This window comes from Bicyclus anynana, chromosome 3 (genome assembly GCF_947172395.1).
Source record: "Bicyclus anynana chromosome 3, ilBicAnyn1.1, whole genome shotgun sequence".
In the NCBI taxonomy this organism is placed as follows: Eukaryota; Metazoa; Arthropoda; class Insecta; order Lepidoptera; family Nymphalidae; genus Bicyclus; species Bicyclus anynana.
In genome coordinates this window covers 6,568,399-6,591,734 of record NC_069085.1, presented here as the reverse complement: position 1 = coordinate 6,591,734, position 23,336 = coordinate 6,568,399, and the positions used below count along the sequence as shown (strand labels likewise).

The 23,336-nt window shown below is 35.6% G+C and overlaps 1 protein-coding gene across 2 annotated transcripts in view; it reads right to left on the bottom strand.

The window, feature by feature from the left end:
* LOC112048683 (T-box transcription factor TBX20-like) overlaps positions 1–23,336 on the bottom strand; it is a 117,601-nt gene that overhangs the window by 48,773 nt on the left and 45,492 nt on the right. For both annotated transcript variants that reach the window (XM_024086327.2, XM_052891199.1), the window contains one exon: positions 2,829–3,102. In XM_024086327.2, coding sequence (XP_023942095.1) covers positions 2,829–3,102 — 274 coding nt within the window. The remainder of the gene's footprint in view (positions 1–2,828; positions 3,103–23,336) is intronic.

Below are 23,336 nucleotides of genomic sequence, written 5' to 3'. Positions count from 1 at the left end.
TTCCGAAAATTATTTTATTCCTGTCGTGCCTCTGATAAACTCTGGTGCAGTTGGTATTTTTTGACGGCCATGTGGTGCAGTAAGTAATCACTATGCTTTCTGTATCCAAGACCATGGGTTTATAAGTATTTATGACTAGGTATGTAAGGCCTATGTCCTGCAGTGGACGTCCATCGGCTGATATGATGATGATGATGATGATGATATTAATTCAGTAAAATGAATTATGTATCTGCTACCTTAATTAGCTTACTTTAGGCACAGAAAACATATGCTTTGGGTCTGTTGTCTGGAACTACCAGTAGGTTTGTAGTAATTTTTACGGAAGATTGTAGTAATTTTTAGCGTACTGTATGATAGACGAGTGACGAGTAACATCAATCATTCAATAACATGTTGGCTATCAAACATTCAGCTATATATGTATCTACTTGTTATACGCAAATCAAAATGAAACAGCGGGGCACACCTAATTATATCTAAATAATATAAAAGCGAAAGGTCGCTCGATGGATGAGTGATCGATTGGATGCAAAAAGCCAAAAATAGTTGCTTAAAAGAAGCCTATGTCCAGCAGTGGATGCATAATGGCTGATAATGATGAATGGACACTCGAAATCTCGAAATCCGCTTGACGTAGAAAGATGAAATATAATCCGGATTAAGGAAGTCTAAGGGCGGACGAAGCCGCGAGCGTCCTAATTGGTCTATAAAAGAGATGCTGTTTGTTCGATTCCTGGGTCGGCTGAATTTAGGATTGAATAATTTCTAAATTAACTCGAGACTGGTCTTGTATACGTACCACCAAGAGAATCAGTATACATAAACGTAATATAAAAACGAGAAATTCGCTAGTTAAACTCTATTTAGCTAGGCAGTATTATGTAAATTGTTCTAACAGGCAAAAAAGCACATACCTAATCCATATCCGAAGATGCAAGAACAAAATCAGCAAAACAGCCGTTTCGCGATACTCAATTCATGCGCTAGTGTCATAACCTGAGGACGACCAACGCGAGGATCTGCTTTACAATCACAATACCAATAGATGAGGGTCCAAGTTACACTGGCGATGCTTCCTGGTCGTGACATTTCGCGACACCTGCGACGGCAAGTAGCGGGCCGGCTGTCGCGCGACATGTGTAACTAATTTGTAGCCAGCAACGCACTCATTACAGGGTCCCCGCCGCCCGAGGTGTCGCCGGCATCGGCAATTTCACTCGTAATTCTATAAAATTGCCACACGCACGAGGAAGTCGTCCGCAACTTATCTCCGAGAACGTGTCACCGTTTAAATTAAAAAAAAAAAAAGAATGTAGTGTGAACTTTTTTATCGTGTTGGGGACATTTTTTTTGGTACAGCTCAGATGAATTAATAATGATTCCTCCAAGTAATGAAGCTACGAAACAGAATTGACAGATGTGGTAACAAAAACTGTGGTGGTCAAAAATTTGTACAACTCTGCTAAAATAAAAATGTGGTTGGGGGTTAAATTAATTCTGTTGGTTAATTTACTGGGTTATATACAAAAGGGACAAATCTTGAATCATGTAGGTTCTACTTTAAAAAATCGTTTATTTGAAGTAGGCTTAGTTAACAAACACTTTTGAAACGAAGTTAGACTATTTGTAGAGACTGTTACTGATTCGGAAGGCAGATTCTGCCAAAAAAAGCAATAAACTCAACAGTTGCTCTTTAAAATCATCTTTCCTTACCATATTTATTAAAAATGCATTACATTTTACAACTACATACAATATGACGTCTATTTGTGCGTTATACCACCACAACAATATAATTAATTATATACTTCTTGTGCTAAAACGAAAATCCAATTGAAAACAAACTTAAAAAATTAAATCTAAACATCAAAGCTTATTCTTAGAAATGCAAATTTTTTAAAGCCTCCTTTCGAGAAACAGTTAAAATACGTACAGCTTATATTCATAGTTGATCGTTTAAATAGATCTATAATATCTAGGTCGTCATTCAGTGAAGAGTTTTAAATTGATGTCCAGCATGTCGACAGTGTGTCAGTTGTCAGTGGTCGAGCTGCGCGGCGCTGACACTTTGTCAGTAGCGGTTAGTATCAATACATGCTCGGTGTCACTCCACTAATTATAGAGAGCGATGTTCGGCACCTTGCTGGATGATTAAATGCGAGGTGAAGTGGCAGTAGACCGGCCACATAACTGGAATTATTTAGACGATTGTGTGCGTAACGATGCCCTCTCCGGACGAACTAATTATTTTAGTAGGTTAATGTTTAGTGGATTTTTTACGTAGCGTATTTGAGAATTGTTCAGATAAAGGAGCGGCTAACAACCAAAATCTAAACTCTACCCGTCATTCTTGAACCACATCGTAAAATTGATACCAAAATTATTGTTGTAACATACTACACACAATGTAATAGATATTTTTTTGATTCGATTTCCGGACATTTCAATAGACAATGAAAATGCGTAAAATTATAATTTTCAAATTAAATAAAATTTTGACTTATTCTCACCATATCTCAAGTCGGTTTCGATACTTCAAGTAATTCTGCGACGAATGATATGATAAGTAAATATCTTGATGTGTATGTTTGAAAAAAATACATTAAACGGTGTATTTTTTTAAATTAAAAAATTATGTTATATTTTTTAAATTTCTTATTTTATTCAAGGCAATATGAAAGACTGATATCTGAATAAGTGTTGTGATTTTTTCCAAATATTTAGAAATGTAAGTAAAGAGTTACACAACAATTTACATGACGCTCGAATGCTCGGGATGCTTTACACGGGAACGTTTGAAACCGGCTACTATAGAAAAAACTAACCTGTCCATTCTTGTCCATCTCGTTGTTGGTGAGCTTGACCTTCTCGAAGGACACGACCTGCTTGCGCAGCTGGTCTCCGGAGAAGGGCGAGTCGGGGTGCGGGTAGAGGCGCGCGGGCGCGGGCGGGTCCGCCTTGCCCGCCACCAGCCACGAGGAGCGGTGGTAGGCGTAGCGGTAGCGCTTGCCGTCCACCGGCACCACGTCCAGCAGCACCGCGTAGCGCGCCTCCGACCGGCAGCCGGCGAACGAGACGCGCACCGTCGGGAACATGCGTCTGTACACAAAAAAAAAAACAATTTAACATGTGCTACATTAATGACTAGCAGCGATGTCACCGGTATACAGGTATAAAAAAAAATTTTACAGCCCACTAGAGGATTCGGTGACTATGGGCCTTAATAGAATGCTCAAAGTCACTCAGCGGTCGATGGAGCGAGCTATGCTTGGAGTTTTTCTGCGTGATCGAATCAGGAATGAGGAAATCCGCAGACGAACCAAAGTCACTGACATAGGTCAGCGAATCGCGAAGCTGAAGTGGCAATGGGCAGGCCACATAGCTCAAAGAGCCGATTGCCGTTGGGCTCCCAAGGTGCCGGAAAGCGCAATGATGGTCGACCCCCCACTAGGTGGACCGAAGATATCAAGCGGGTTGCAGGGAGCCGCTGACTCGAGATCGAGCTTGGAGGTCCATGCAAGAGGCCTATGTCCAGCAGTGGACGTCTATCGGCTGATAAGGTAAGGTAAGGTAAGAGGATCCGGTCAAGCTTCGCTTTGACTAATGTGATATTTTTCCCTACCCCCACCCTACCCTACTCTAATCATACCCCTGCCTTTGTTACTCCTAATACTTACAAGACATGTACAAAGTTTCATGACGATCGGTTGGATAAATATGATACAATGAATGCAAATTTCTAATAAGCGAAGATCTTAATAGTGTTTTAGGGAATAATCAATGTTGCAAAACCCAGTAACCGATATCAATTCATTACTTATGGTGATTCAGTAACATTATCCGAAAAGGACCAGAACGGAAAAGAAAGATAGAAGTTCAAAGCAACTACACAAATCATTAAACATTAGTTGTCCTGTAAATGCCAGTTACATACATACATTATTATACATAACTAAATTACAGGTTAGTTCATATAGCAAATGCAAAAGTCTCAGACATTGTAAATATAATCAATGTTGTAGTAAATCTTGAAATGATAAATAAGTACGACTTTAGCAGTCTAGACAACCTTTACCTATTTGAAATATTGACTTCCAACTTGAACATAAGTTCAAATTCTAAGCACAACAAATTGAACCTGCACTGACAGATGGAATGTATTTGCACTAAAGTGCAAACTTTCGTACTGGTATTACATTAATAAGTGTCTCTTTAAATTAATTATTTAAAAACACTTCTGGAAAGTTTTAAGTCTTTGTTTATAACGATTTTACAATATGCGTAAAAACTATAAAGTTATAAGAATACATATACAATCTAAATTAAATTAAGATTCTTAAAATGTATCTTTAAGATTTTATATTATCAATCAACTGCATATTCTCTATACTCTAAGATAATTCATACACCAGTTATGGTAAAATGTATAAAGGCTCAATTCTATAATATGTACCATCATGTTAAACCTACATTTTCATGAATAAAATATCATTCATTCATTCTAAATAACTAAGGTATTAAGACTGCTATTGAAACTGGACATAAGCTGCGAAATTATCGCTTAAATGCATGTTAACAATTCCTCAGCAAGTTGAGATACAGAAAAGATAATTTAAAAATACACGTGAATCTAACCAAAACCCAATAATACACGTTTTTATGGTAAAGAGGATTGCACATGAAAAACTGATTAGCAGAAATCGCACCTAGAAAATGCCTCGATACATTCAAAACATGTAATATATTTTGTTAAGTTGCGTTAAGCAAAAGTATCAGATTAAATTTATTATGAAAATGTGTTCAGAAAGTTGCGTTGCAAGTGAGCACGTAACTTATATTTTTATGGTTATCATAAAAATCATAACGAACGTAAAACTTGAGAAAGTTTCAAATATCGAAAATTTTACATTTTGAAGCAGGTGACTCTGACTATGAACCTTTGAGTTTGATGAGGGGCTCGACCCACAATGCTAATGACCTCAAAAGAACAAAAAACTAAAATAAGCATTAAGGCGACGTCAAAAATATCATGGTATTTCTGGATATTACTATAGAACGAGGATCTCGAACAATTGATTTAAAATAAAATATTTATGTTTGATTTTAATACAAATAAAGAATAAACTGAAAAAAATAAAAAGATAAAGGTATAAATGAAACTGAAAATTTCACACCAGGAGAAATGACAACAATGTGTGAAATGCAAGTTATTCTTATCAATGCAATAAATATTTTTCAATTCTGTTAAACGAAACTGTTTTTACATGTTTTATTTTCATCGATTTATTTTCGCGATAGCTTAGCGACACCGCAAGATTGGTAAAAAAGCCTCACAATCGCCGAAAGTGTTTTAATCTTAAAACACATGCTCGCAATATAAAAAAACTTGATTAATGTATATCAACAAAAACCCGGCAGAGATCCGGCCACGGCCGGTGACTTGTATAATTACAGGGTGAAACGCGAACTAGGAAATCAAACAAATATGATGTATTCGATTTTAATGCACCCCTAAATGGGCCGAAGCGTTTCCTGCCGGCCTGAGGCGATAACATCTCGCCGCTACTTATTTATAACGTAACCTTTTCTTAATACATTTTTTTCATAGAGTTTAAACGGCGCTTTTATAATTTCGAAGGCTAAACAAGTAGTCATAGATAAGATAAGATCCGACAATTTGTTCGTCCCTAACGCGATCCGACGTCTGGTTGCGCTAGACTTGTTTCTATTAGCTCAAATAACTTAAGTGATCGATACGACGATATCGTTCGGTTTACGACGGGAGTAAAACTGCCTGTTGTATAAGGCACCACTTCAACTGATAACTCGTTAGCTTCATATTCGATATCTAAAAGAATCAATTCTTTGAGTCTTGATTTGAAAATTGGTTCGATAATATGCTTAGATATAAAGTGTTTACCGAGAAGCGTGACACCTTGCCTCAATGAAGTTGCGATCGCCCGGTCATCCGTAACGAATCGCAACTACACGCTGACAGAGTATTAGTCACGCCGAAGTTCACTGATGATATGTATACTCATATATGCATGTATGCATATCATCAGCATCTGCAGGTGGCAAATTAATATAGTTGTCTCAACTTCACTTGACCCAAGTGCATTGTTTTACTACCCAAACTTTACTATCTGCAAAGTCTATGACGCGATTGATTTCATAGTAATAACCTAATAATGCATTTGTAGTGTCCATACTGTGCTGGACCTTGGAATATCTAACTTACGTCAACCATAGAGGTACTCTTCTGTTTTTTTCTACACTTGGGTATTTGCGACCATCCTCATTTACAATATGAGTAAGTACAAGAAGCCGAGTCAAATGACACGATATCATAGAAATTAAAATGTTAGATATAATTCGAAATCTAACAATTAGTGGAAGCAATCAAGTATCTCGGTAACTAGCAGTAAGAGGTAGCGTTGATCATAAACGATACAACGGTACCAAAAAAACAACAAATCACAACAGCGGGAGTGAAAGAAAGAATTATTAGCGCTCATAAAACACGGGTGCGGTGTCAACCTCCCAATAAGTACAATAAATGCAGGGATACCTATAAAATTCCCAGAGTGAGAGCGCTAGCGCGATAAAGCGCCGAGTGCGGGGGCCCTGAGTTAAGCACTGGCCATAAATAAATCGTATTAAGGTCCAAGGTGTGTTTCGGACTGTTTATTCTGTATCAATGCTGCGGGATCTCTCATCGGAGCGAGTCGGTGTCGTGCGTTTATGAGCGCGTCGTTAAGACGATGTCGCGTCATCTCGCCACCCAAAGAGATCTTGTAACGAGCCGTATCCGTCATCAGTTGCTCAGACGTGGATTGTAAAACTCCGGACCCGAATGCTTTGTTACATTCTCAAGACATTTGTACATGCACACAAGTGAAAGTCGGGCCTATATCATTTGTCACTTCGTCAAACTCGGTGGCTTATTTTGGATTGGAATTTGAATTTAGTTCAATGTTATTTTCATGCTATTGAAATAGAAACTCTAACGGTTGAGGTAACTATTTAGAAGACGTCATCATTATTTTCTTCGCAATTAAACCGTTGCACCAATTTTGGTAGACTAAACCTAGAAATAAGAACACATTTAAATTTCTGTGGCAAAATTAATACTTATACGTGTTATTGACAGGGAATAGCGGATAAAACTTTGTATGGAGAAACCATCGCTTCGCAAATTATGAATTCATTCATTTATGCTAAGTATTATTAAACGAAAAAACATTGAAATTCCTCGCGGACAAATTCGTGCGTTTAAGTCGTACTGGTAAGTAATAAAAAAAGAAAAATTACCCACAATTACAATAACAAATATTACTACTAGAATTGATATAGTCAATGCATTTTATATTTACTCGTTGGCTGTTAAAGGTCGGAAGGCACGACTGGCCACATTAATCTTACAGCGAACCGCAAGTAGCGTAAAATGTACGTAATTACTTAGCATCTTAATACGGCTCTGTTGACTGCAATTATTGCTTTTTAATGCCAATTTATTTTAATGCCAATGCCACCTCTTCTTTGGCATAAACGGAATTTTTTTTTCGACGATGCGAAGTTAATTTAGATATTAGCAACCTAGTCCTTTCTTTTGCAATAAAATTTTATTGGTTCTAAGTAAAAACTAACTATTATCCTTTGTAATACTATCGGCGGAGACAATAAAAATTCGTTTTCAAAACCATTACATTGTTTCACTACTATTAAATTGGAGTTTAAAAATTGTATTATTTTTTATTTATCCGTCTTCAATAAACAAAAATGCATGTAGAACGTATACGTAATTTCCAAAATTCCTAAAAACATATTTATAAATAATTGGTTCTAAGTAAAAACTAACTATTATTATCCTTTGTAATACTATCGAAGAGAAAATGAAAATTCGTTTTCAAAACCATTACATTGTTTTTGTGTTGTGTACTATTAAATTGGAGATTAAAAATTGTATTATTTTTTATTTATCTGTCTTCAATAAACAAAAATGCATGAAAAACGTATAGTAGGTACATAATTTCTAAAATTCCTAAAAACACGTTTACAAAGAAAAGTTTAAACAGCTAAAAATTAACTTTTTAACCGACTTCCAAAAAGGAGGAGGTTCTACGTTGGGCTGTATGTATGTTTTTTTTTTCAACTATATTTGCAGAAGCAAGTACGTATATTTTGTTAGGAAACCGCAATATTCGACGAAGAATGCAATTCGTCGTACACAGGAACCAATTATGGGTAACCGCTTCCGTGCGAGGCGCGAAGGTTTCGATCATTGGACCTACGAGTAAGTTAATTGATATTTGTTTGTATTTTTCGAATTCATTTATTTTAAATAGGTTTACTTTGCAGGCGCTATTGCTATAGGTGGGTCTATCCAGTAGGTACTTAAGTCAATTTTAAATTATAATTCATATAAGTATAAATAATAATTATTTAATTTATGTCGTGAAGAAACCAGTCAGGGGTATTCGTACTGCCTTGCCTATTAAAGACTGCATTGTCACTTAACATCAGATGAGATTGTAGTCAAATTATAATAATATAAAGATATAATAATTTCATGTATTATTTTTATATATAATCTATACTAATATTATATGTACATGCAAAAGTAAGTCTGTCTGTATGTCTGTCTGTTACCTTTTCACGGCTAAACGGCTGAACCAATCATGATGAATTTTGATATAATGGTAAACGGGACCTTGGAGCAAAACCTACATAAAATAAAAATGGAAGGGGTTGAAATGGGGATGAACGTTTGTGTGGAAAGTCCTTAATTTTTTAAAATAGAGTTAGTTTTAAAAATGTGTTGTTAATAATAATAAAAATACGAAATATTATGTGATTCGAGAATTTTTTTAATTCAACCCAGTGGTGAAATAGGGGTTGAAAGTTTAGCTACTTTGATTTTCACGCGGACGAAGTCGCGGGCGTCCACTAAGTAATAAGATATATACGTAATACATCAATTTGTCATTACTGTTGTCGTTAAAGAGTAGATAGAGTAAGTTTGGCTACTGGGAGGCTTCGGCCGTGGCTAGTTATCATCCTACCGACAATGACGTACCGCTAAGCGATTTAACGATGACGTGTAGAAACTGAAAGGAGTGTGGATTTTATCCTACTCCTAACAAGTTAGCCCGCTTCTATCTTAGATTGCATTGTCACTTACCATCAGGTGAGATTGTAGTCAAGGGCTAACTTGTAGAAAATAAAAAAAATAAAAAATAGCTTGTCTATTTTAATTATAGCAGAGGTATATAGTACCTAATTATCTATGCAATAATTATTATCTAAGTAAGTGCCTGTAATAAGCAAATTAGTGTTTTTATTATCTTGTTTATTGTCCAAAAAACATGGTTTTATTTTTGCTTGACGATAATTATACAATTTTATGTGTTCTTTTATTTGTTAGATTAGTATTGTAAGTTACATATTCTTTTTTTTTTATTCTTTTTTACAAGTTAGCCCTTGACTACAATCTCACCTGATGGTAAGTGATGATGCAATCTAAGATGGAAGCGGGCTATCTTGTTAGGAGGAGGATGAAAATCCACACCCCTTTCGATTTCTACACGGCATCGTACCGGAACGCTAAATCGCTTGGCGGTACGTCTCTGCCGGTAGGGTGGTAACTAGCCACGGCCGAAGCCTCCCACCAGCCAGACCTGGACCAATTAAGAAAATCTCAGTCTGCCCAGCCGGGGATCGAACCCAGGACCTCCGTCTTGTAAATCCACCGCGCATACCACTGCGCCACGGAGGCCGTCACTTGGTGGTATATACATATATATATATATATATATAATATATAATAAGTATGTCAACTAGCGTACTAGTACGTCAAAGATAGTGAATAAGCCTACTGAGCCACTATTAAGGCATACAGGTAACAAAGGTGAAATTGAGATATTTTCTGGTCCAACCTAACGTGACGAGGGACATCCTGTTAACTTCTAGATAATTTATTTAATGTTTAGAAAATAAATAAATTATACAATTTGCATTATTTAACAACCGCTGGCTCACATCTGATCGAGCTGGACATGGATTGGGCCAGCGTGGTGTACTATTGGCCTAACCCCTCTCATTCTGAGAGGAGACTCGAGCTCAGCAGTGAGCCGAATATGGGTTGATAATGGATGAAAAAATACAATTCATAACCAGTATTATTTTTTTAAAATAAGTTAGCTTACGATTTCTGTTGTATTATTTATCCTTAACCTGACTATTCTCATAAAAAGGCTCAAAGTCACTCTGCGGGCGATGGAGCTATGCTTGGGTTTTCTCTGCGTGATCGAATCAGAAATGAGGAGATTTGCAGAAGAACTAGTCACTGATATAGCTCAGCGATTCGCAAATCTGAAGTGGCAATGACAGGCCACACACTTCGAAGAGCCGATAAATAATAAATAAATAAATATACAGATGGACGTTGTGGTCCCAAGGTGCTGGATTAGCGACCCCGCACCGCAAAGCGCAGTGTTGGTCGACCCTCCTCTAGGTAGACTGAGGACATCGAGCGGGTTACAGGGAGCCGCTGGATGTTTTGTTTGGAAGTCCATGCTAGAGGCCTATGTCCAGCAGTGGACGTCCATCGGCTGTTAATGATGATGGATGATGATGAATCTGACTACCATATTTATGCAGTAGGCTACTAAATGTATTTGAATGGGTACAGGTCACTCGAGGGCACTGTTACGATTAGATAGTCTAAGAAGTTCTAATATAGAGTCAAAAGTTAGCAAAAATTTATGGATAAAACGGACTTATCAGCTCAGAATTTCATAATGAAAACGCTAGGTCATCAAATATACGTTGTCCTAAGGACCTTAATTACTTTTCTAAATATAATATCTATACTAATATTATAAAGCTGAAGAGTTTGTTTGTTTGATTGAACGCGCTAATCTCAGGAACTACCTACTGGTCCGATTTGAAAAATTCTTTCTGTGTTAGATAGCCTACTTATCGAGGAAGGTTGTAGGCTATATATTATCCCCATATTCCTACGGGAACGGGAACCACGCGGGTAAAACCGCGCGGCGTCAGCTAGTAAAGATATATAAATGCATAAAGTACTGTAGATAAAATTAAGTCAATTAACAGTGGATACGTAATTGTACCAGGTTTGGTATAGGTATAATATCAGATAATTTTTCAAACCTTATCGCGTGTTTACAGCAATAAGAACGGCATTTATAAAATCAACAACATCCATTTAAAAATGGTGAAACAATTACAAATTAATGAACAGTGTTGTAGTAGAAGTTATATAGGTATTAGAGCTATGAGCTGTCAGAATTTAAATAATAATTTGTGGTTGTTTTCTGCGTTCAAGGTTTGACATTACATGTCTCCTATTCGTTGCGAACGTTCATTTGCATTTACGCAAGACAATTATTAAAAGACCTCCATTATTTAGCACTTGTTGAATTTACTGGCAAACTATTAATTTTTAGTGTTGATGGTGATATTAAAATTTAACTGTAATATTATGTTTCGAGGTAAAGTTGTTACATTGTGTTATGTATGTTAAGGAACGGTTTCGTGGAATCGACAAGCTACAAAATTAAGCGGGCTTCGGTCGTGGTGACGGGAGAAGTCGTACGACTGAGCGATTTTTATTAGAAACACGTTATTGATTTTATCTGAAACGGAATAAGAAACTGTCACAAATTCGTAGATAAAAAAGTTATTAAGTTTGCACAGCACAGACTGACCTACATCACAAGAAATAAATAAATAATAAATAACCGTCAGGCAAAGAGTGTAACTTATTAGATCGATCCCGTCAGATGAAATCGCTGTAACAAGACGTTATTTTCTAAAAAGGCCTTTGAGAAATAAATTCTAGGTAACTAGTTACTTAACATATTTTATACATACTAATAATCGTTGGAAATGACCCACTCAATCTTAAGAAAATTACCATAGACTATAATAGGACAAAGAAACAGAGCCCCTACAATGCACTACACAGAGCATTTCAATCAGAGACATAGTTGGTAAATCTCATATGCCTGTAAGATATGATTTCGTAGAATATTGAACCTTTCGTAAAAGTAATTAATGATGATGTAACAAAGAAACTTGGAAATGTTTTCATAAAAAACAGAGTATATTTAGCAAATTTAAAAAAACATTCTTTAAAGCGTAAACTGCTGTAATTAGTATTTAACAATACTGTTGACACAGTATAGTCATTTTTGTATTAGTGGACATTCCCACTATCTGTCGCGTTGACGATACACCAAAACCCACCTTTACAGGCATGACTGGTTTCCATGAAATGTCATCAGTTCGATTCGCACGCAACTTGATCCCGCGCCAACTTCACGTGTTCTCAATTTACAGCCAATACCCATATAACATACGACCAACATACCGACCCTTCGCTGTAATTATGAGAATGTTTTTATAACACATAAAAATCACCCTTATTACTTTATTAAACCGAGATATGAATTGTCGATAAATGAAAAACCATCCTTTACATCATATGGTAATGCAAAACCGCTAAGAGCACTTGTGGCATAGATCATAAATGTCATTTCTGATGTGGCTTTATTTTCACCACTACTTAACTAACTATACTCTATATACAAAAGTATAGCGATGTAAGTAAACATGGCGGTAATCCTTGATGAGTTCTGTCAAAGAGTCCTAATAGGTACTGAAGATGGAAAACATTCAAGGATTTTAAGTGCCTAGAAGATAACCATTCTACAAGAGAGACAACAATGTATTCATTGCCTTATAGAGGAGTGTATAGAGCTTATAGAGCAGTGTATGAATACATTGCGAACAAAAAAGATGTTTACAATATCTACAGCTTACAAATAGGTGCGTGAGGGACTTAGATAGATTTATAGCTGTCAACTTTACCTAGGTATCTACATCGAAGAATGTTCATGCTCAATTGCTGAGCAAAAAGTGAATCAACCTGTCACGTAGATGAGAAATGTACACTAACTTATAGACCTAACTAAAAAGTTACATTAGGAATTGGTACATGTTAAAGCCATGCAAGTTTACTATACTGTGCAATTAAGTATGGTAAATTATGTTGTTTGCACTAACTATAGTAAAAGGGACTCGGAATCATTGCATTAGAAATGGGCGTGTTTAAAAAGCATTCATTGTTACAACAACTAATAAATATACAACTGATATATTGTTTATTTATTAGTGTTTATTGCAAAGGTTACAATGCGTACTTTCTAACATGCTAAGGTTGAAATGTTCGTTTTGTTAGTTCTAGTATTTTAGGAGTAAATAACTTTTTATTTTACTGCATTCGAATAGTCTTTTTAGTTTAATGCATTGCACCTTTAAAAACCTCCTCTTTACTAAGTTTGTAACTTAGTTAAGAGGAGCCGATGTGTTTTCATGTTTTAAAATCTTTTTCAAGACCTAAGTGTACATCTATCTACCTTTAAAACCAAGACTACCTACGTAAAAACGTAACCTAAATAAAAAGTTACTTTGAACAAACACAATAGTTGCGAATGACGATTAGTCAATTAGTCCTATTAATATCGTCAAGAACTTCATTAGTTAGGTATACAAATTAGCGTTGAAAATGAACTATTTCTACCGTCTCATCGAACTTTTCATTTAATGACAAAACCGTGTTTAGCGCTAAATTTTTTGTAAAACAGTATATAGAGTAGGAAAATATTTTTACTGTTATATCGTAAATGTTGAATTGAAGTTGAAGACGAAAATCTTCGAACAAGAGCGTGATGATTTACGGATAGGAGATTTGGTCGCTAACTGTGGACCTCAAAAAAAAGCTCAAAGTCACTCAACGGGTGATGGAGCGAGCTATGCTTGGAGTTTCTCTGCTTGATCGATTTAGCAATGAGAAGATCCGCAGGAGAACCAAAGTTACTGACATAGCATGCCGAGTCGCGAAGCTGAAGTGTGAAGTGTGTGAAGTGAAGTGCAATTAGCAGGGCACATAGTTCGAAGAGCTGATGGACGTTTGGGGATCCCAAGGTGCTGAAATGGTGACCCCGCACCGCACCGAATGGAAGACCGTGTTGTTTGGAAGTCCATTAAGAGGCCTATGTCCAGCTGTGGATGTCCATCGGCTGATAGATGATGATGATGATCGTAAATGTCGATCAGAATTTTATTTATGTTGAAAAGTCGCCGGCCTGTTTAATTTCGCTAAAGGAGAGCAGTGAACTAGTTCAGTCCACTCATGAGAATAGGAATCAATGACAGACACGTGGCCGTCAGCTAGATGTCGCTCACGCGTCTTGTTACACTGACGGCGCGACACGCGACCGCTCGCCCGCGCGCTCGACGTAATTATCTTGTTATACAACACTGTAACAATCGCCACTTAAACAAATACATTTCCTTCTGTTACTAAGTATAACCCAACCGACATTTCGTATTAAAAAAACTATAGCTGAATTTATAAGGTTACAAAAACGACGACGTTAAGTTCCCAAAAATGATACGACTTCTTATTTTCGAAACGTACATGTTAGCGCTTACGTGTTTTGCCTTGTCATAGGCACTTCTTTAATTTGGGTAACAATTTTAATTTTTTATTTTTGACCTTTTTAAAATTTCCCTTTGTTAAGCAATCCATATTATGGCGATATCATTACAGTGATCTCTTGTTTTTTATTGAGTTTATTTTCTGTACCTACCAATTTTCCTTATATTAAAAAGAAATATTTGATATCATTGTTATTTATTACGTACATAATCTTCGTAAATTTTACACAACAAACTATGTTTAACGGTAAAATTAACTGTTAATTAATATTCCGCGTATAATATGCGCAGTCGACAGGCGAAGAGCTTTCGTCGGCGAAATTTTAAGTTTACGATGTCGTTATATGTGAAAAATAATGGAGACATAAATATCATGAAAAGTGACGTTTAGTTAATGACCTCGACGCTACGTGTGTAAGTAGCAACGCCGCGGGGCGTCTCGTCCATATGTGGAGGCTTAGAGCTAGCACAGACGGGCGACCGGCAGCGGTAAGACCTCAAATGAGGTAACTTTGTCTACTTTTGAAGGTCTGCCTTGCTTTGAATGTAGTGAGGTGTACACACAAACGTTTGACAGGCGCGGGAGTGTGTAAAACTTGACGTGACAATTTAGCTCTTGATTGCGATCTCACCTGATATTAAGTGAAGATGCAGTCTAAGATGGACGAGGACTAACTTGAAGGGGGTACGTATTCTCTTACCACATGACGGTTTCTTCGCGGCATCGTACCAAAACGCTATATCACTTGGCACAAGTGCCGGTAGGGTGGTAACTTACCACTACTGATGTCTACCATCAGTTCAGACTTGCCTCAATTTAAAAAATATAAAATCCTTGTCATCCTTAAAGCTTAACGGACTTCCTAATATATATTAGCTATATCTACCTAATTTAGACTTTATTTTATTAAAACGAAGTGGTTTATGTTTAGTGTTTTCCTTTCGTTCTTAATACTATTCTACCCCCACTAAAATCGCCATTACGAGTCTAAAATATGTAAGGTATATTGTAGACTCGTGATGGCGATTTTTTATAATTTTTTTATGAAAATCAAATTAAAATCTTATAATTCAGCATTATATTACCGCTTTTTCTACAACTACCTAATTATGCCAGTAATCACTATAAAAACGCGGCGACATTTCGCGCAGTGTGAAAATACCAACGCTAGAGTAATTAAAAATTCATCTTTATTTTTCTTTAAACTTTGTATGCAAGAAATGTTTGATTATTTAACACTGCTAATGTAGCCAGGTTATGGTACATTAAACCCTAACCGGATGTTTTCAACACATTATTTATTAAACAGCTGTGTGGAAGCACCACTTGTCATTGCTAACCTAGAAATTAACTAATTTAAAAGTCTGACGAATTGTGATGAGATTATTATGACGTTAAGATGAAAATTTATTTATCTAAGTATGATGGGTATATTCTAACTAGGGTTACATATTCATAGGGTTGCCACTTGCAAAACCATTTATAATTTACTTAAAGAGGCAACATTAATTTAATCTATTGTAAAATATTACTATGAAACAATGATTTTTAGAATAGTCAATTAAATCGTTCAAGCCTTCAGAATCTTATAATAATTGTATAAAAATAAAAGAACCTTGATAGCTAAAGCGAAAATCATTAAGAAATATACAAATGAACCTACGGTAACCTTTTCGTGATTAAAAAAAAAACCGTTACGCAAAAACTTTAGTCTTCAAACAATAATCACCCTAATTTATCTATTATTATATCTTTAGTACTGTAATCATAGTAAAAATAAATTAATAATTAATATTACCTACTTCATTTGTACAATCGTACACTAGACTAGTAAGTAGGTAGGTATTTCTTCGGTTCAAATGTGGTGATAAATGTCTGCAAAATAATTCAACTAGGCATATGTACTCGTATAAGTTCAAGAGTTTCTTTTATTTAATTTTAAATGACAGCCAGCAAAAATTAGCTCCAATTAATAAAGAAGCACAAACAAAATATAAAAATCATATTATGCGAATGCTAATTCTACATTAATACATTCATTAAAAATCCAAAAACTAATTAGCGACGACACGCTCATAGGAATATTTAAATGATTTAAAAAGTTTAACATTAATTACCAAGTCGGAGCCGAGCGAACGTATTACGTAGATTTTAAAGTCCCGATTACAGCCATAAATTAATTGACACACAAACGTCATTATTCGTCATAAATTGACGATTTTTAATAGAAACATTGATGTAAAATATTAAAGAGCCATAATAAAACAGTTAAAATTAACAAGGTGCCGTTTTTATCGGTGGAATCTGGCCGGCTCGGTTTATGAGGCTTCCGGCCCCGTTCGCCGTAAAGCCTAACGCCATTGTTAATATGCAACATTCGACATAAAACATGGCGGTTATGTCAGAAATTGACGGCGCCTGTGCTCAAACAAAACCGTCGGTGTCAGATAATTACCAAAATTAATAGAGCGTTTAGACGAAAATATTGTAATATTTCATATTAATGCTTTACGACAGCACTTTATAGGAAGCGTCCACATATCCGCATCGTACGTATTAGACGCACTGCATCATACGGATCTTAATTTTACGGTAGATTCGTGTGATACGTACTATGCTGCGGGCCTAATGGCAGTTTGTAACGATCGCGTTAACGTAAACATGATTTTTTAAGGAATTGAAACAGCGTCATTTAGTGGCACTACTGCACAACTGTTTTAATTCCATATAAATTCGCGTTTACGTTAACACGATAGTAACAGTATGACAATATTGAAAACTCCCACTAGGCACTCTGATCAGTAGTAGACACACGTATGACTTTCTATACAAAGAATACTACGATCGAAGAATAATTTGATACGATGCATCCGATACGTACGATGCGGATATGCCTATTACTAAGCGTTTACTTTGAGAAATAAAGTATTTAAATAAAATATGTAATAACAAAAAAAAACAATTCATTACCTCTGATAACAATCGAATGAAAAGACAAAACATTGCACGTAAAAAAATCGTTCTAGCCAATAACTTAGTTCGTGTTGACGCTGCAAACGTTTGTATCGAATGAATAATTAGTTCCTGTTCGAACAAAAAACATTATATGTAAAACAGAAGTTCATCGCTCTTATGAGAATAGATTGAAGAACAACACTTTAGTAAAGTAGTGCACCCAAAAACTACATTTGCATAGTCGAATGATCATTGCTTACATCTAAGTGTATGAATTATGTTAATAATGATTATTTATTAAATAAAATTAAACGCTACACAATTTCCACTACTGATTAGAGATCCGTTTGCAATAAAAAGCGGAACAAATAAAATCTTTGAACACTGTAACATGTAGAAAAAGCCGATACGATCGCAATCAACTTTACCCTACATGCGCGCCCAACAAGCGAATAAAACGGTTTCACTGCAATAAGAAATTTCAACACGCGAGATAAACAATCGACAAAGAAAAAGATAATTAACTATAGAAGTTCGTGTTTATGATCGATTCATATACGCAATTAGGCTGGTGAATAAATACTTTGTGTTATTACCTACTGGATTACCAACCATAATAGGCAAGGTATTCTTAATTCCTCTACGTACTCTATCTAACTCAACAACAGGTGAAGGATTGCACTCTAGGAATGAAACTTTGTAGTCTACAAATTTAATTCCTAATCGTGATCACAGACGAGTAAAAAATTTAGTTCTAGTTCATGATTTTATAACAAGTTTTTTTAAAACAGAGATCTATATGATAGACAAAGATTTAGTCTTGCAAAATTTAAATGAACTTCAACTTTAGGTGAATTAGTCTGAGACTGACATTATGTATAAATAATATTTAAAGCATTATTAATGATTTCAATGTTAATTTTTTTTTTTTGATAACTGATGATGATGTCTAAGATGGAAGCGGGTTAGCTTGTTATTGTACCGGAATTAACTTGGCGGTACGTCTTTGCCGGTAGGGTGCTAACTAGCCACTGCCAAAAGCCTCCCACCAGCCAGACCTGGACTAATTAAGAAAATCTCAATCTGCCCAGCCGGGTATCGAACCAAGGACCTCCGTTTTGTAAATCCACCGTGCAAACCTCTGCGCTGCGGAGGCCGTCAAAATATTATCAGCCAGAGGATCTCCAACGTCAACTGAATCACGAGAAAACGGGACTAGAGTCAATATTCCTAAGTCATGAAAGACACGCAAATTATGCAATTTCACAAGGCAGCTTATCGTCGGCGTCTCTGTTTCTAAGATGAAAACAAAACCGAGGCGGCATGAGAGCCGATAAATAATAAGAAAGATGTTACGCCCGACACGGAGCGGAGTATTCGATGATTTAATTACTCGTGTCGAATGCACAACTGCCGGAAACCATTTCGACGGAACCAAATGCTCAATGATATTATAAACACTCGTTTAAATAACAAACGAGAAATGAACACGCTCTTTCTTAATCATATTTTTAAGGAATACCTAAAACCTGCTTATCTATGCATCTGCACTTAATTATGACCACGATTAAAAATTGTATATGTAATTGAGTCTGGAATTCCCTTTTTTATAGATATGGAAAAGTCAATGTTTATCATCCGTCGTATAGGAATCGTATGGATTTTAGTCACGTTATGTAAAATGAAACTTAATTCAATTTAAAAGTCTAATAAGAATTGGTCGCTAACTATACATAGTCACACAGCGGGTGATGGAAAGAGCTATGCTCGGAGTATCTCAGCGTGATTGAATCAGTAATGAAGAAATCCACAGAATAACTAAAGTCAACCAACATAGCTCAATGTGTCGCGAAGCTGAAGTGGCAATGGGTGGGCCACATAGTTCGATGAGCCAATGGACGTTAGGGTCCTAAGGAAATCCCTACAAAAGGCCTATGTCCTTCAGTGGACGTATGTATTATAAGATGTATTGTATGAATTAGATGATAACTAAAAACTTGTGAAAATTTTGATGGGCATGAGACACTAATACTGTCGATTAATGAAGTAAGTGATCGTGACGGTGTTGGTACCACACCCAATCTGACCATTCAAGTGGAAAGCCAAGAGAACTTTACACTTCAACGGTCAGTAGGTATTACCTACTACAATAAGTGCAATACAGTATCAACAAGCCAATAAACGGAAATGAATACTCGAACAAAATTAGTTACGCTTAACTTTCTCCTTGTGACATATATTCCTATTTATACAAAATTAGTCTGTAAATATATAGTAATTAATCTTCTTGATGATATCAATGATGAAATTGTCTAAAAACATATTTACTTCTAAAGGGCGTCTTGACTTCGTCCGCACAGTGTTTTTTTATCAAATCCTGTGGAATCCACGGATTTTTCACTTGTAAAATAAAGTAGCCTATTGCTTAGTCTAAGGTATATTTCATCTCAATTCCGACTAAATAGTTTTTGCGTGAAAAGTAAGGAATATTCATTAAAACTTTCGAGTTTATCAGTAACTTATTTCGACCCTCTTAGTTATTTTTAGTTAAATAGTTTTGAAAACAAAATGTCTGCATCATCAAAAAATAATCGCTGTTCATTATTACAAAGTAACTCCGACGGCACTTGAGATTACAAAGTAATTAACTGTTTTACACGCTCCTAATGGCTTCATTTCGCTAATGACCGTCTCATCTCGTCCTTTCTGTACCTCCATCTATATTATATCTTGATTATTTGACGAGCCGTTTTAAGCTTCTCACGTATGCCCCTTTTGCTAAGCAATTTAAACATATTAAGGGAATAAATAAAGACTACCGCTGCCTGCAACAAAATACAAAGTTGCATATGTAACTTTTCTTTCTTATTAACTATTAGTTTTGAATTTGTTGCCTGTTGAATTTTTGATTTTTGATTTTTGATTTTTTATTTTGCCTACTCTTTATTAAACACTAAATGTAAAATTTGTGTACTTACTTACTTATATATTATAAAACAAATTTGAATAATTGTTCACTGAATAATTACGTTCTAAGCAAAACTTTGAATGGTCAAGTAAAGTCTGACGTCATCAAATCCAGAGTGAACATCGAAGCCGCAAATAAAAGCTGAGTTACAAAAGGTAGCTACAGTATTTAAAAGACCGTGACAATCGTTTTAAATGAAAGATAAGCAACTGGCAAGATACGATTTCTCAATTAATAAGTTTAATTGAACGTACAAAACGAGTTTAGCATCAGTTATCAAGAGGTAACGCGTGACGCAGGTGCTTCTGTTCGTATTAATACTCGTAACAGGGCGCTAAAGTGCCTTTAAGTTTCATGCGTATTAAGAAATTATAAAAAGTTTTTGATATTTTAACAAGAATACTCTAACCTTACCCTAAGTATCCTATGTCCGTCTCCTGGTCCTAAGCCACCATTATTATATCAATACCCAAATAACCAATAACAAAGTAAAATAACCAATAGTAACTAACACGACTTTCTTATATACATATATAAATGAATTCCTTAACCCTACACCCATTGGTTAGTAGTCCGGACTTTGCTCGGAGGTTTTCTCTCTGCCACACGATTCGTTTCTCTCATTTACCTTATATCTTTTAAATATGACCACTATTCCCGTTCTCCTAAAATTTCTCTTGACGACTTTATTAGAATACGACAAGAAATAAAAGTGCGGGATCCGACTCGATTTCAAGTCCAGCCTCTTAAACGTGGAACTGTAAGAGGTTTCTTAACATAATTAGGTATGATAGAATATTTGGCTTATTGGAGGCGGATTTTCGTCTCTTCAGAAATATTTAATATCTTGTCAAATATTCCAGTTATATTATGTATTTGTTCCTCATATATTACTCTGTATTTGTTCCTCATATATTACTCCAGCCACTCACGATTAAGTTTACTCTTTAACGTCTGCAGGACGCGAATGCGAGCAATGAAAAAATATCGAAACCATACCCTTATTTAGATTTTTGTCTATGAACCAACATGAAATATAATTTTCAGTCTCAAACAGTGCTGCATACATGTACAGTAGTGTATAAACCGGTATATATCCACTACTGTCTATCTATATGGTTCCATGCGGAGTAAAGTTCTGAAGCCTGAATGTAAAAAAAAAACATACATACAGCAGGACATATAACCTTCTCCTTTTTGGAAGTCGGTTAAAAACAGCTGCTACTATTATATATACATCCTTAGTTATAATATTTATTAAGAACCACAGCAAGCAGCTAATTGAAACGAGCTTTTTTGCTGTCATCGACGCAATGCAGCCGATTCAAATTGTATTTGCCTTTAATTATAACATATATGCATTTGCATGCAGTTAATGCTTCGTAATAAAACGCTTTGAATTCTTTAACGCCTCTTTGAATATAACTATAAAAAATATGTATTGCAGCTAAATTGTTATTGTTCTTTAATAATAAATATATTGTCTACTTGACTTTAAGTGTTCAATATAAAAAGTGAGATTGTATATGTGTGTAAATGCTGTTAGTAGGTACTTGGTTATTTAAGAGGCTATATTGATTTTAATGCACTTTACTAGCATAAAGCTAGACCGCAACGTAATGATGATGATGATGATGACGAAGATATTGTCTTACATGGAGATATATTTTCACTTAACACCTTCCTAAGAATTATAAGGAAAATAATGTAATTTACTATATTCTATGATTTCATCATCATTATCAACCCATATTCGGCTCACTACTGAGCTCGAGTCTCCTCTCAGAATGAGAGGGGTTAGGCCAATAGTCCACCACGCTGGCCCAATGCGGATTGGCAGACTTCGCACACGCAGAGTATTTTCGTAATTCTCTGGTGTGTTTCCTCACGATTTTTTCCGTCACCGTTTGAGACACGTGATATTTAATATCTTAAAATGCACACAACTGAAATGTTGGAAGTGCATGGCCCAGGATCGGATTCGCACCTACGCCCTCCGGAATCGGAGGCAGAGGTCATATCCACTACGCTATAACAGACTTTATATGATTTATACTAATTAATAGTTATTATGTTTTGCGATAAACACACGTTTAACTAAAGAAGAGAAATCGTGAGCTTTGACAATCGATCTTCTAAACGCAAGGAATACCTCATAATCATTCCAGTTTTGTCAAAAGTTGAGTCACAGATGACGTGAACGGTTGTCAACGAGTGATGAATCGTAAACGCGTATGTTAAGGTGACCACACTTTCGGGATCTATAATACATTCCTTGACATCTTTAATGTATTAAGAAGTGACAAAATATTCAACACATTATTTAAACATAATTTGCTATAACTAAGAGTTAAATAAAATCGAATAATTTTGCGAATTATGCCTTTTAAGAAAACGTATTTGATGTTTTCATTTTTATTTGACATCTAAGATCTAGGTAATCGATGGAAGCCAGTGGCCAAGCCAGTTATTATTATATCTTAGCTGTTGAATTTAGAATATTTTCTATTTAATATCAGTATGCATTCCTGATTATTGTGTCTATTCCTAATTTAAAGAGACCGTTTTAATTTCTGCTCAGGTATACTAAAGAGGGCGGATTTAGAGTAAAGACCCAACACACTGCTGGTACGTAATACCGTGAGTCAATAAATCAAATCAAAACCAAAATACATTTATTTCAAGTAGATGTAGTTTATAAGCACTTTTGAAACGCCAAAGTTGACTATTTGTAAAGACTTTAGCAAAGGTTTCAAAAATATATAATAAAAATAATATATACCAATGGCTCTAACTAATGAATTGAGGCTTTAAAAAAGCCTGAAAATCTTTATTCTATCAAGCGTCCCACAAAAATATACCTCCCATCTGGCCACC